At 38.3% G+C, this 14,602-nt stretch overlaps 1 protein-coding gene and 1 long non-coding RNA gene across 3 annotated transcripts in view; one reads left to right on the top strand and one right to left on the bottom strand.

The window, feature by feature from the left end:
• Nucleotides 1-14,602, bottom strand: part of LOC139125615 (tropomyosin beta chain-like) — a 79,862-nt gene that overhangs the window by 25,236 nt on the left and 40,024 nt on the right. The window contains exon 3 of one of the 2 annotated variants that reach the window (XM_070691712.1): nucleotides 10,106-13,032. The exons of the other annotated variant lie outside the window; for it this stretch is intronic. Coding sequence (XP_070547813.1) covers nucleotides 12,928-13,032 — 105 coding nt within the window. The 3' untranslated portion in view covers nucleotides 10,106-12,927. Of the gene's footprint in view, nucleotides 1-10,105; nucleotides 13,033-14,602 lie in introns of those variants that run through there. 2 annotated transcript variants of the gene reach the window in all.
• The window catches only part of LOC139125619 (uncharacterized), a 34,874-nt gene continuing 31,061 nt past the window's right edge, over nucleotides 10,790-14,602 (top strand). Inside the window, exon 1 of the long non-coding RNA XR_011550303.1 lies at nucleotides 10,790-10,891. This is a non-coding gene — a long non-coding RNA (uncharacterized lncRNA). The remainder of the gene's footprint in view (nucleotides 10,892-14,602) is intronic.

Genomic DNA, 14,602 nt, shown 5'->3' with positions numbered 1-14,602 from the left:
CACAGGTCTGTATGCAGTGTGTACAGTGCTGTGAACACAGGTCTGTATGCAGTGTGTACAGTGCTGTGAACACAGGTCTGTATGCAGTGTGTACAGTGCTGTGAACACAGGTCTGTGCAGTGTGTACATGTGCTGTGAACACAGGTCTGTATGCAGCGTGTACAGTCCTGTGAACACAGGTCTGTATGCAGTGTGTACAGTGCTGTGAACACAGGTCTGTATACAGTGTGTACAGTGCTGTGAACACAGGTCTATATGCAGTGTGTACAGGGCTGTGAACACAGGTCTGTATACAGCGTGTACAGTGCTGTGAACACAGGTCTGTATGCAGTGTGTACAGTGCTGTGAACACAGGTCTGTATACAGTGTGTACAGGGCTGTGAACACCAAAGGTGCGGGATTGCTGGATAGCCAAAATAGCCAGCTTTGACATATTTAGCAGCTATTCAGCTAAGAGGGTTTACAGCAATGACTCAAGGGATAATTAGCGGCTATTCAGCTATTATGTTTGGGACCTAATGACGGAAACTTAATAGCTGCTTCGGGGTTGTTGAGCAGCTATTCAGCTATTCTGCTATGATACCAAAATCCTTAGCTATTCAGCTATTCAAGCTAATAGCCGTTTTTAGCCGCTATTAGCCAATGTTAGCTGGCTATTAGCTGGCTATCAGCTATTTTCTTATCAATCATATTCATGCAAAGTCACTGTCATGTTTTCCCGTATTAATTATTGCCTTGCCTGGAAACTGATACTCTCATCATTAACACGCCGAATGAGGTGACATACAATTCGTACGTGTATTTTCTGACTTTTTTATTACATTTCAACATTTGCTTTAAACTCGAGAAGTCTCCAAATGTCTTACGGTGCGATTACTCTTGCAATGCAGCACCTGTTTGTCGATATCTCTCTATTTACACCTATTATTCCCACTGCCGATCTTAGTGATCTCGCAACTGCGCTTCCGCTTTTCCACATGAACTTACTGGTCGCAGTTCTTTGTCTGATTTAGAACCTGTGTAATCAGTCATTCATGTTTGTCGCCGGGATTAGTATCTGTTAAAACCTGTAAAGTGGGCATAAACATTACCAATTCTCATGTACAGCGTGATCTTTTGGCGTGATTCTACCTTCGCTTATACCATTTCCTCCGTAGAGCCCCGCTCGACAAGAAATGCATTGTATTTCTGAAGTAACCGAACATTTGATATTACTTTCTTGGTTCTACCCATATTCTTGCACATCTTTCATTTAATACAGAGGCCAAGCCAAAACAACAGCTTATCGTCCAAACGCTTGTGTACTTGTCAGTTGTGGGAAGTCTTCTACAAACAATTTTTGTGTTCAGCTGCAAACTGACATGCATATTTAATAAGTTTTTGAACAAAAGACAATGCAAAACCCGTCACTGGTATTTGATTAGCATCTGCGTGAATGTCGGTACAATTAATCACATGAAACTTTTTAGACACAAGCAATCACATTAAACCTTTTCAAACAGAGACTAACTGACCATAACTACTCTACCGCTCAACCAGCCATGTGACTTAATACATTTCTTGGTCCTACAAATCGCAAGATTCCCCGATCATTTCGTTTCATGCTAGTGAATGAAATCCTCAATACGTACAATTTGTGATTTCTTCAGCTCTCAATGCAGAAAAAATGCCATGTGCGATGGTTAGTAGAAACTTACACTTGCATGAAAAAAATATCTTCCATAAAGAACTCAATACTACGTTCTTGGTTCTACAATATTTATTCAGTATATTTATGAGATGTCTAATTCTTTGTACACCTAAGTGAAAGTCACGCTCGTAACTTCCTTGGTAATAAGTAGTTGTCAGGCTTTTTCAGACAAGTCCACTGCTTAGCTTGTAGCCAGCTAATAGCTAGCTAAGAGTGGCTATTAGCGGCTAAAAACGGCTAATAGCTTGAATAGCTCAATAGCCAGCCCATTTAGGCCGCGGGAGTTGTTAGCTGGTAGCCAGCTAATAGCTAGCTAAGAGTGGCTATTAGCGGCTAAAAACGGCTAATAGCTTGAATAGCTCAATAGCCAGCCCATTCCGACCTCAGGAGCCAGCCCATTCCGACCTCGGGAGTTGTTAGCTGGTAGCCAGCTAATAGCTAGCTAAGTGTGGCTATTAGCGGCTAAAAACAGCTAATAGGCTGAATAGCTCAATAGCCAGCCCATTCCCACTGCGGGAGTTTTTAGCTGGTAGCCAGCTAATAGCTGGCTAATAACAGCTAATAGCGGCTATAAAAACGGCTAATAGCTTGAATAGCTCAATAGCCGGCCCATTTCGGCATCAGGAGTTTGTAGCTGGTAGCCAGCTAATAGTAAGCTAAGAGTGGCTATTAGCGGCTAAAAACGGCTAATAGCTTGAATAGCTCTATAACCAGCCCTACAATAATCATTTGTTTTTAGCTGAATAGCTACCTACTACGTTTATTAGCAGCTAAAAGTGTCCTGTGGAAATTAATAATAGCTTCAATAGCCACAAACAGCTAAATATAAGCTATTCTTATGGCTAACGTAGCTATTAGCTACCTAGCTATTTAGGGGGCTATTCAGCTATCCAGCAATCCCGCACCCCACTCGTGAACACATAGGTCTGTATGCAGTGTGTACAGTGCTGTGAACACAGGTCTGTATGCAGTGTGTACAGTGCTGTGAACACAGGTCTGTATGCAGTGTGTACAGTGCTGTGAACACAGGTCTGTATGCAGTGTGTACAGTGCTGTGAACACAGGTCTGTATGCAGTGTCAGGGTTCGCGGTAGAGGTCGCCACAGTCGCAAAATGCGACTAAACTTGTTTGTGGCGAACAAAAGCCCGTCGGCAATCGCCACGATCTCAAAAGCGTGGCGACAGCTGATTTCTATAGTCGAAATTGATAAAGCTAAAGTCCAAATCTTAATGCTTTTCCTCTGATATGCTAAAGACAACATAAAAAACTCTTTACTTAAAGCACTTACTTGAAATTGTAAAGGAAGACAAAATACAGAAAACAGTTATGATTACATTCTCGCGATCTCGATCTCCATGAACTGGCATTCCGATCACGTTGATACTGAGATAGACAACCATAGCCAAAAGCAGCAAAACTCAGCGACGATTCCGAGCTTTATTGACACAGTATTTCATATCAGAGTATCAAATCAAACTGATTACACAATCCCTGATCAGCGACATTTTAGTGAAATTTCCACATTTATCATAAGTTATAACTTGAGTTTAAAAAAGTAAACATGAAACAAAGACGTCGTGTATGCTGTCGATCAACAGCATAGTGTGAACCGTAAACTAACTAACTGGCATGGCATGTGCATTGACTGCACATAAAAGCAAGTCGACATTGCATATCAAACGGTCTACATCTTGTGAAAACAACGACACAGCATTGGAAGTTGTAATAGTCACCGGTAAAAATCTTCACTGATGAAAGGATAATAGCGTCAAACAAATGAAATTGCAGAAGGAAAACCAACGTCGCATCGTGGCCTTGAGTGAGAATAACAATGGCTGATATGCGGAGTGGGACTATTCTATTTAGGTAACGGGGGTACGGAGGGACACAGATTCATGAAGGTACTGGCAAAACGTGCCATTTTCCTAACGATGCTGTCGCGGGAACTTCAATGTCTCATCGTTGTAACACCTTTTTAATAGTTTTTCTGATCGGAAGAGTAATTTTACTAACTGTAATGATCTATTATACGCTCATCACGTGCACCTTTCTGTATCGGGGTTTAACTAGGGTAGGCATGTAAGTAAAGTGAAGTAAGCCTTTATTGAAATCCTATCCCAATTGGGGATCTTGATCATAAAGTGCAATACAGGTTTTGCAAAATCAACAACAAAAGAGTATATATAGATGAGGATGTAACATGTTCATCAATATTTTACTCTTTTTCATTTTTATTTTGGTCTGAGTTCAAACAATTTTCCCAAATCACATAATGATGATTTGACTGTTCTTGAAAAATGTTTATAAGGTCTTGTGTCTCTGAATGTGTTTTTACAAATGTTTAGTTTACTTAAAGATCATGTCTACTGTCTGTGTAGCCTTTGCAGTGAAAAAAGAAATGTATAACAGCAGAAACGTTAAAAATCAAGCAGTCATGGCCATACTTTAAAAGTTTGTTAATCTTCGTCTTTAGAAAGATAAAAAGAACCACTTAACATTTAAACCTTTTCACACTGAAATGCAGAAAGAGGGTATAGATGTCTTATACCAATTTAAGACTGAAGCATGTTTCTACCAGTATTTAGTATGTGTGGCTAATGAAAGTTGTGTGTGGCTAATAAAATTTGGACCAAATTAGCCACACTGAGTAAGTGTGGCTACTAACTTGAAAATCCTACCGCTAACCCTGAGTGTGTACGTGCTGTGAACACAGGTCTGTATGCAGTGTGTACAGTGCTGTGAACACAGGTCTGTATGCAGTGTGTACAGTGCTGTGAACACAGGTCTGTATGCAGTGTGTACAGTGCTGTGAACACAGGTCTGTATCCAGTGTGTACAGTGCTGTGAACACAGGTCTGTATGCAGTGTGTACAGTGCTGTGAACACAGGTCTGTATGCAGTGTGTACAGTGCTGTGAACACAGGTCTGTATGCAGTGTGTACAGTGCTGTGAACACAGGTCTGTATACAGTTTGTATACAGTGCTGTGAACATAGGTCTGTACATTAAAGATACTATGATACGACGACATTATTGAAAGTCATTTAACATTTTTACTTCAGCCAATTCCCAATTTGCATACTTAATGAGAACAATTCTTAATTTGCATATTTTAATGAACTTTTCTGATTGGGGATATATACTTTGATTCAGTGAATATTATTCATTATGTTGATTATAACACTTTCAATGAACGAAGTTGCAAACATCTGGCAAAGGTTCAAATTTGCACATAAATGCAATATATAAATGATTTGACATGGCATAGAAACAAATGTAAAATTCCCCCGATGGCCCTCTCTCACCCCCTCCCCCGATAGGCCCTCTCTCACCCCCTCCCCCGATAGGCCCTCTCTCACCCCTCTCACGATAGCCCTCTCTCACCCCCTCCCCCATAGGCCCTCTCTCACCCCCTCCCCCGATAGGCCCTCTCTCACCCCTCTCACGATAGGCCCTCTCTCACCCCCTCTCACGATAGGCCCTCTCTCACCCCCTCCCCGATAGGCCCTCTCTCACCCCCTCCCCCGGTAGGCCTTCTCTCACCCCCTCCCCCGATAGGCCCTCTCTCACCCCCTGCCCCGGTGGGCCCTCTCTCAGCCCCTCCCCTGGTGGAAAACTTTGATAGGTGCATATACACATGCCTGATGAAAACGATAATAAAGCGAATACTTTAAAATGTTTAGGTGGCGGGGCATTAAGTTACGAACACTTTGTTCTTCCCCCGACAGTGTTGTTATGTTGAAAATATATGTGAATAACATGATTGAAAAATGTCCTCTATTTCTATTTATGAGAATCATCTGGTCGGCCACACCTGCATATAATTTAATTTAAACACACGGCCTTTTTGAAAAGGTGGCTAAAATCTGCCGTTCCCTCATTGAAATAATACGACCCCACTGACCGTAGAGGGCAGCATACAAGGCCAATCAGTTTTCTTATTTCAATGCTGTCTCAAAGAAAAGCTTTAATAAGTCGATGGATTCGTGACGTATTGACTGCATCAGGTGTTGAATCAACAAGCTAAGTTTGAAACTGTCAATGTGAGAGCAGTTGTCACTGTTTTGGCCAAACATAATTTTTTTTTCTATCGAACACATTCTGGTATAGTTTAGGATGCTGTTGATTTTGCCAACAATGTGATGGAAGTTTAGATTGAATAAAATCTTTGTTGTTGAGAGTAATAGAGTATGATACTATCATATGTCTGTTGTGCTGGCAATTATTTTCGTTCTGTGTAATTTTGACAATACACATACCATCTTGCATCATTCAAACATTATTTCATTCACACATCTTTTGCTTTGGAATATCATGTCACGTGATTCATTGAGTGTGACGATGTAACAGAATCCCCCAATTCAACGAGACTTGCCTGTTGAAGTTTTACAAGGGTTCCATGTAGTCATCATAACACGAAATGGATCACATGCCCTTCCTATCCAACCATCATAGTGTGTTTTCTTGTTGACGTGTTCATTTCACCGTCAAAGTGTGAAGCTACGCATGCGCAGTGCCATATTTTGTGACCCCTTTCATGTTATGTCGGTACTGGCTCCATGTAACATGTAACTAATAATGAAGACGTCATCTTGTTACATGTTACATGGAGCCATTACCGTTATGTCACAGAGAAACATAGACAGAGTCGCAACGCTTGCATGCCTTTTGTTCCATGGTCATCTCGGTAGACTATTGGCTTTTCATATTAAAATGAGCTTCAAAGGTGTTAAACTTTTTGTAGGCTTTGTTCGTGGTTGATAACACGAGATTATGCGAAAATACGACGAGATAGCATCGTACTGCCAGTCGCGTAGCAACCATAGTTACTTTGTGAGCTCTCATGCCAGAAACACTGCTCCACGCCAATCAAAACATAACACGCCAGCAGTTTCATAAACATGTCCTTCCTTGACGCACGTGTAAAAGACGGTATGACTGACCGTAAACCATTGAGTAAAACTAGACAGTATCGATAAAAGACTTTCAAATTTGGTTCAAACACACTCATTATATATTCATAAAAATATGAGAGGAATTTTTAAAACGGTAAAACTCACTTTCCTGAAGCTCAAAACACTCCCGTTTTCGCCAGCACGTCAATTCCGCTCAGCACCACACGACAACAACAACACAAACTTTGCCGAACATACTTTCGCTTAACATTTGGCGAAAATCCGAAAATTACCGAAGGATGCATGGTCGGCACTCTTCGGAAAAGAGAGGCGAGAGCAACCTGAGGCGAGGCGAACATGGATGGGTTACGCAACTGCTTCACGCCTTAAACAATACCCGTTACAAGTCTGTCTTTGTTTGTCTGTGGTTATATTGACTGTATAAATCCCATCACACATCAACTTACATACGTTTAATATCGGGATTTCATACGATGAAATCCAGTGTCTGTTTCCTGAAGATGATTTTCTTCCTTGGTTTCATCACGGCTCTTTACCCTTTCTGTTTAGATGATCATGGATGGTCCATATCATGGATGGTCCATATCATGGATGGTCCATATCATGGATGGTCCATATCACGGATGGTCCATATCATGGATGGTCCATATCATGGATGGTCCATATCATGGATGGTCCATATCATGGATGGTCCATATCATGGATGGTCCTTATCATTTTCATCTTAATGTTTTATCAGTGAACACAATATGATTGTTTAATCTCTGTAACAATCTCATGAACCCTTGCAAATGCTGAACTGTTAAAATGTAACTCTATAAGGACTCGATTGATCTTCAAAATATTCCCCTAGAAAATTCCATATTAATGGAATCACTAATATTTATCTACATCTAGCGAACATGGATGGGTTACGCAACTGCTTCACGCCTTAAACAATACCCGTTGCGACTCTGTCTATGTTTCTCTGTGGTTATATTGACTGTATAAAATCCCATCACACATCAACTTACATACGTTTAATATCGGGATTTCATACGATGAAATCCAGTGTCTGTTTCCTGAAGATGATTTTCTTCCTTGGTTTCGTCACGGCTCTTCACTCTTTCTGTTTAGATGATCATGGATGGTCCATATCATGGATGGTCCATATCATGGATGGTCCATATCATGGATGGTCCATATCATGGATGGTCCATATCATGGATGGTCCATATCATGGATGGTCCATATCATGGATGGTCCATATCATGGACGGTCCATATCATGGATGGTCCATATCATGGATGGTCCATATCATGGATGGTCCATATCATGGATGGTCCATATCATGGATGGTCCATATCATGGATGGTCCATATCATGGATGGTCCATATCATTGGCATCTTGATGTTTTATCAGTGAACACAATATGATTGTTTAATCTCTGTAACAATCTCATTGACCCTTGCAAATGCTGAACTGTTAAAATGTAACTCTATAAGGACTCGATTGATCTTCAAAATATTCCCATAGAAAATTCCATATTAATGGAATCACTAATATTTATGAAATATAAACAGTGCAGATAAATCGTTATTACACGAATCTTGTTGAATACTGTTTTCCGCAAAACCATGTTTTGGAAATTTTTGAAACTGCGTTATATTAAGCGACTACGATTATTTCGCCATACGACGATAATGTAAGATTACTCCGGATTTGATGTTTCGGGATCACAGAACTTCTTACTTAAACATCTAGTAAAGAATGATTCCAGTCACATGGCTGTTCTCGGAAGCAGTTACTGGCTGCATGGCCTTGCATCGCGTCCTCACCGTGATGTACGCAATAGCCTTCCAGTAAAGCGACAGTCTGCTGAACGTTATTACTTAATTTACTCTGTTTTGATATTTATATGCCAACAGACTTTGAGCAAGTCTACATCTGCTACAATATCATATACAATGTGTCCGCCATGAAAAAGAGGGATGTGTCCGACATGAAAAAGAGGGATTCAAATGTAAAACGCACCCACATGTACACTACAATGCCAAGAGTGAATATTAACCTTCAGAGGGCAATGAAATGATCTTTCACCGTGTGCGGTATATAAATACATTGGCGAAACCTCATGAGAGGTGCAAAGGTTAGCATTTCGATCAAAAAAGTTGGTCTCATTGGCAAATCTGCGAGAGTAGAGATTTTTGCCGCCAGGTATAACTAAGGTAAGACACTCCTTGTGATAGTTGACCGCACAACTTGATGGAGCCAGTGGACCCTAGTCACTATTAAGTAGTGAAAGCAGACTACAGAGAATGTGAAACGGTTCTCCTAAAAACTCACGATGACAGTAAAACGGACCTCCAGGACAATGTCACCATCAGGATTGCTGTCAAATATTTTATTATTTAAATTCATATCTTAACATCGGGTAATTTTGGGGATGTAAGAGAATTCGACAAGTTAAACTTTCAGAAAATGCCAATTTCACACTTTTATTTGTCTATTTTTCAATGTAGCGCATTAATTATCACGCAGATAAAGTATCGTGCCCTGAGGCCGCTGAGAGCGATATCGTCACGCTTGTGTGCATGGACCGTTTGGTGGTCCCTTTAACGTTATGTCGCCCTCTACGCTAATGTGCTGAATATGGCATTGTACCTATAGTGCATGGAAGAATAAAAAAATGATTTTAAGAGGTTATTCAAATTTACTGTCACAAGATCCTTATTTAAACAATTATAAAATAACACAAAACAGCATTTGCCAATATCTATAGGCTTTCAGAAAATATATACTTTGATGGGATTATGACCTCAATTTCCTACAGAGAGTTCGAAAGTGTTCGATATTTTTCTTGTGACCTTAATCCACCCTTTTCTCCTCCCTTTTCAATTTACGCGAGTTCATTTACAAGTTGGTGGGCTTCGTGGACAAAATAATGCGGACAAATATGTCTGGCGTTCATCTTCATATCGTATGACGTGAAGAAAAATAATTGCGTTCTGCACGGACTACAAGGAAAAAGCGCACACCGACAGGTTTAACTATATTACTGTCATTGGGAAGATGTTACAACAGAACATCGAAATCGTCCAATTAATAATGTTTGTACATTCATGTCAGTTTGGGGGAACAGGAGATTGAAAGGAACATGGATGTCATTCACACCAACCTCTAAGGAAAAAAATTAAACAGTTGAAGTTACGCTTAGGGAATTCACAGTCAATAGACAAACGATAAAAATGTTTTCCAGGTCAAGAAATGGCAAATGCAAGAAATTCAAGTAAAGGCAGATGTTGTATCCTTTCATAGAGTTTCTAACCGTTATGGGATCAGTGAGATATCTCGGGCCGACTAACTCTAACATCTGCTTTGGTCTTTCGGGAAATTTTGCTTTCAAACGTCATGTCGTCTTATTTAAATCGAATGTTTCAATATTCATTGTGATTTGCAAAAAATACTCTATGTTGCACTTTTATTCGTCACGAATTCAAAATAAAGTGAAACAAACGATTTCGTGTTTGATACATTTAATGCAAGAATTACATCACAGAATATGAAAGTGTACATTGCGACTTACATTGCGTGGAAGTGGGATATGTTTTGTCAGTTAACAGTGATTGACAACAGTTTCAGTAGCAATCGAAATGGAACATCTTCATAGTTGCGCAATTCATTTACACATGTATAAGTCAGTAATCGTTGAATGTTGGTGACAGAAAAAAGTGAACAAATCTTCACGCTAATCCTGGATACAAATGAAAGTTTGTATAAATATACATATCTATTTCCAGGATGATAAGACTGTATACTATGAACTATAATGAAATGAAGCACACACGGTTTCTAGCCTTTGAATAGAAAACTGAAAATTACAGTCCAAGTAAGAATTTCTAGTTTTAATACTGACAATGCAATGCACTGCAAATTTATCAATGAATATATACCGTTCTATCTGCCCTTGGAAAACGTTAAGACCAAAATAAATTAATCATCAGAATAAAGATGTTACACATGTACGACTCAAGTTTATGACTGCTTAAATCGGTGTTACAAAAATTATACTGCGCTAGCTTTTGCTTATTTTATGACAATCCGGGCATAAATGACCGAAAAGAAATGAATTGCGACATACGAACTAAACTCTATACTTTAAGTTGTTTTAGAGAACCTTGCCCTATTTTAAGAGTACAGGAAATACAATATAACGCATTACATATCTACTATTTTCCTCTACAATGCATTGACATTGCAAGCATGTGTACTTTAAGACCGAAAACGTCAAAGAGAAGACTTTCGGTAAGTCAATTACAACACTTTTGCTTTCCCAAAACCAGTTTTATTCTTTTCAAAATATATCTGAGTAACATATTTTAAGCAAAACTATCTTTTGTTCATATTTCTGGAAATTTTAGTGTTTGCTGCATCCGTATTTTACTTTGTGAAGCCACAGTCTTCCTATAAGAAACTGCGGATGTAAATTTCCTACGATGAGCGTCACAGCGCCCTCTTTCAAAAGAATCTCATGATTTGCCAGAGGAGGCGCTGTCACGAAATCCTGCTTCACAGCACTGGGCTTCACAAGTTTTCATGGCCGGCCATCCCAGCTGGCCATCACTTGCTCACTGTCAGATCATGGACAGTTTGGAATTTACCATCGCGATCGGATGGAAATATTTGTTGCATATTATGCAGGAGTTATCACAGGATATACAGGTAATGTTTTACAAGTACATTTCACTGACAAATCAACCGTACCGGTCGTTTGTCTCTGGTGTAATTGAGATCTGATGGTTTGTCAGGACAGTCCAATACACAATCTCATCAAAATATTCCATTTGTTGTGAGTTTGGAAAATTACAAATCGCCGGTTTTTGTTTTCAGTGAAACCGTGCAATCAATACAAAGTACGGAAATCAATTTTAAGTCCGAAAACCATTTTGAGAATTTTAATGATTGAATTTTAAACACTGCATTTTCAAGAATCAATTGATTGTTTTCATTCATTCATTATCATTCATCAAAAGTTACTCATATTTTGTTAACAAAAAATTCTAATCATGGATTCTGGTCACCATAGGCAAGTCTAGCGACCCATACACAACAAAATTTTAGCCCACACTTGATGTCTAAATTTTGTAATCCTACCAAAAATTGAGAAATTCTTATCATGACCAACTTTACTTGGCATTCCAGTGACGTCACCAATTCAAACTGCTCATTGCAATCAATGCATTTATGAAAATGTCAGAAATTTTTCACCCAAATTTTTCAAACTTGGTTTTCAACCACCATAAACGTGTCCATCAAGTTGTGAACAAGAAATTTTTAGCCCACACTTGATGTCTAAAATTTCTAGATTTTGAGAAAAATGGAGAAAACCTACTGACCTACTTTACTTGAAGTCAACAAAACAATCGATGACGTCACCGATGCAGACCGTCCATTGCTTTGAATGCATTTTCAAAAAATTCCTGAATTTTTCACCAAAATTTTCACAATTCTGATCCGGATGCACAGGAAGTTCTGTGTCGAGTTGAGGACAAGAGATTTTTAGTCCAAACTTGGGGTGTAGGATGTGAAAAATGTGTTAAAAATGGTGATATTTTGATGAGATTGTAATGCATATCTATGTTGATACAGAGTATACTCTGATTTGGTGGACGGACTGAGACGACCACGACGATGTGAGAGCAATTGTTGTTGTGATGTCATCATTGACTGCAATGAACTCTGGGTAATACCCAACACCTTCAAATAATACACAATCCAATTGTCCATCAGATCTCAGTTTTACAATGCCATTACTCCCCCATTTACAAATATAAATATTGCCGTGTGAATCGACATCCAAGCCTCGTGGATACTTTAACCTATCATTGCGATATGAATTCAGAAAATTCAAATCAGAATCTAAAACATGAATGACATGTTTGTCTCTATCTGACACTAAGAGATGGTTGTTGCTAGTAGCCATTACAGAGTATGGATCACTGAATTGATCACTGACTCTTGCAACAAGTTTTCCATCTTTGATGTTGTATTTGATCAAACTTTTACCTTTGCTGTCAGTGACAAAAATAAATGTTGCCATTACAGTAATGCTGCTAGCCTCAATGTCTGCACTTTGGGGAATAATTAGAATAATTTTTTTATTTTGGTCACAAATAATTATTTGGTTATTACCGATGTCAGTGATAAAGAAGTGACCATCAGGGATATGGCCACAACCAATGGCTTGAATTCTTTGTCAAACTGACCATCAAATCTGATAATTTCTATGACCACCTTATTCTTATTGAGTATTTGTATGCGATGGTTTTCTGTGTCACAGATCACAAGCTGATCTCCATGCCATGCCAGACCTTTGGGTTTATTAAACTGTCCTGGCTCTGTACCAGACTCATAGCTGCCCAATAACTGCACTGTCCACTCAGAACCTGAAGAGTAACAAAGAGGTCAAAGGTCAACCTAAATGTAAACAATACTGCAGAGTTTTCACTTCTCTGTTATTTTGAAATTTATTGTTGTTAAGATTTTTTTTCTGTACAACAGGAGTGAAAGATTATATCCATAATTTAATAAAATGTTACTGCCATTTTACCTGTGAAGTACAGAACAATTTTAATGTCAACCTCAATGTAAGCAAAACTATTACAGGTAGGTTTTCACTTCTTTTGGGGAGTTTATCATTGCAATTTTACCATGACAGTAAATATAAAGTTTATTGTTTCACTTAGTTGTCATACAGGGATATTCTTTGATGAAGCCTATTATGTCAACTGTGGTCAGTCTTTGGTTTTGTTGAAATCATAACACTATTTGAAAATACTTACATTTTAAAATGTGTGGAGTTTGCTCAAAGTGTATTTTAGTATTTTTCTTAGAGTTACAAACTCAAACTAACCAATAATAAATCATAAAATGTTTAGTAAAACATTTTATGATTTATTATTGGTCTATAATTTTTGTGTATTCATTTCAAAAGAAAACATAAAAATGTCAATGGAGAATTGAATTTTAGTGCCTTGTTTTTGTTGAGTTACATAGAGAGGAACCGTGAATTTAAAATTATTTTATGTATTTTCCTTCTTGATTCAAATCATACCTCTCTTAATGTAAAAAAGAATAATTGAACATAATGTATTGGCAAAGTGCAAGTTGTACATAGTACAATCTTCAAACCAAAAATTGAAATTCATCTTTGCAATTTGAAGTATTCTCATTTCTTTGTTTTATTGAGTTTTTTTTAACTTCTTCGTCACAGTAAGGGACATCTTATTTTAAAACTCTGACCAAGCATTGTATCTCAGGCTTCACAGTCAAAATTTGTAATGTTTTCTGCGATGGTCTTTGTCAAAGTCTTTGGGATCATGACGATAGAAAAATATTATTTCATAGATTTTTACCCATGGCCCTATAAAATGGCATTCACTTGGAATTTCAAATCTTCAATGAATTTTATTCATAATTATGTGTCTTTTATTGATGTCTAAGTTCATTTTCTAAAAGCACACATACCAAGAAATACAGGATATGTACTGAATGTGGTGTCAGACCACTGAAAGTACTTTGGTGGGTCAGTGAAAATTTTAGTTTGGTTTGCCTCAGCATAAGAATATTCAGGTTTATTGTCTGTATACATAACCTTCATTTTCACACTTATTTTGACCTCCATTACCAATTTGGCGTTGTCAACATATTTTTGCTTCATCAGACAATATTTATTAATGATTTTCAGATTGGCAGCTACCTTATCTGTAATATTGTAATTCTTTGCAAAACATTTTGCAGTACAGAGTTATCCTATGATTGTTCACAAAATTCATGACAACTGGGAATGAATCTGGTTTTCTCTCAAAACCTTATTTTTAAAAATGTTGTTCGAGATTATCTTGACAGTTGATAAATACCAACACAGCATGTACATCGAAGGAATCACAATGATCAGTCTGACTTGTATTCTAAAAAACATCTCAGTTTAAATCTGACATCAGTTCTTTGTTATTC

Source organism: Ptychodera flava, assembly GCF_041260155.1.
Source record: "Ptychodera flava strain L36383 chromosome 3 unlocalized genomic scaffold, AS_Pfla_20210202 Scaffold_25__1_contigs__length_14229661_pilon, whole genome shotgun sequence".
Classification (NCBI taxonomy): domain Eukaryota; kingdom Metazoa; phylum Hemichordata; class Enteropneusta; family Ptychoderidae; genus Ptychodera; species Ptychodera flava.
This window is presented reverse-complemented; position numbering and strand designations above follow the sequence as displayed.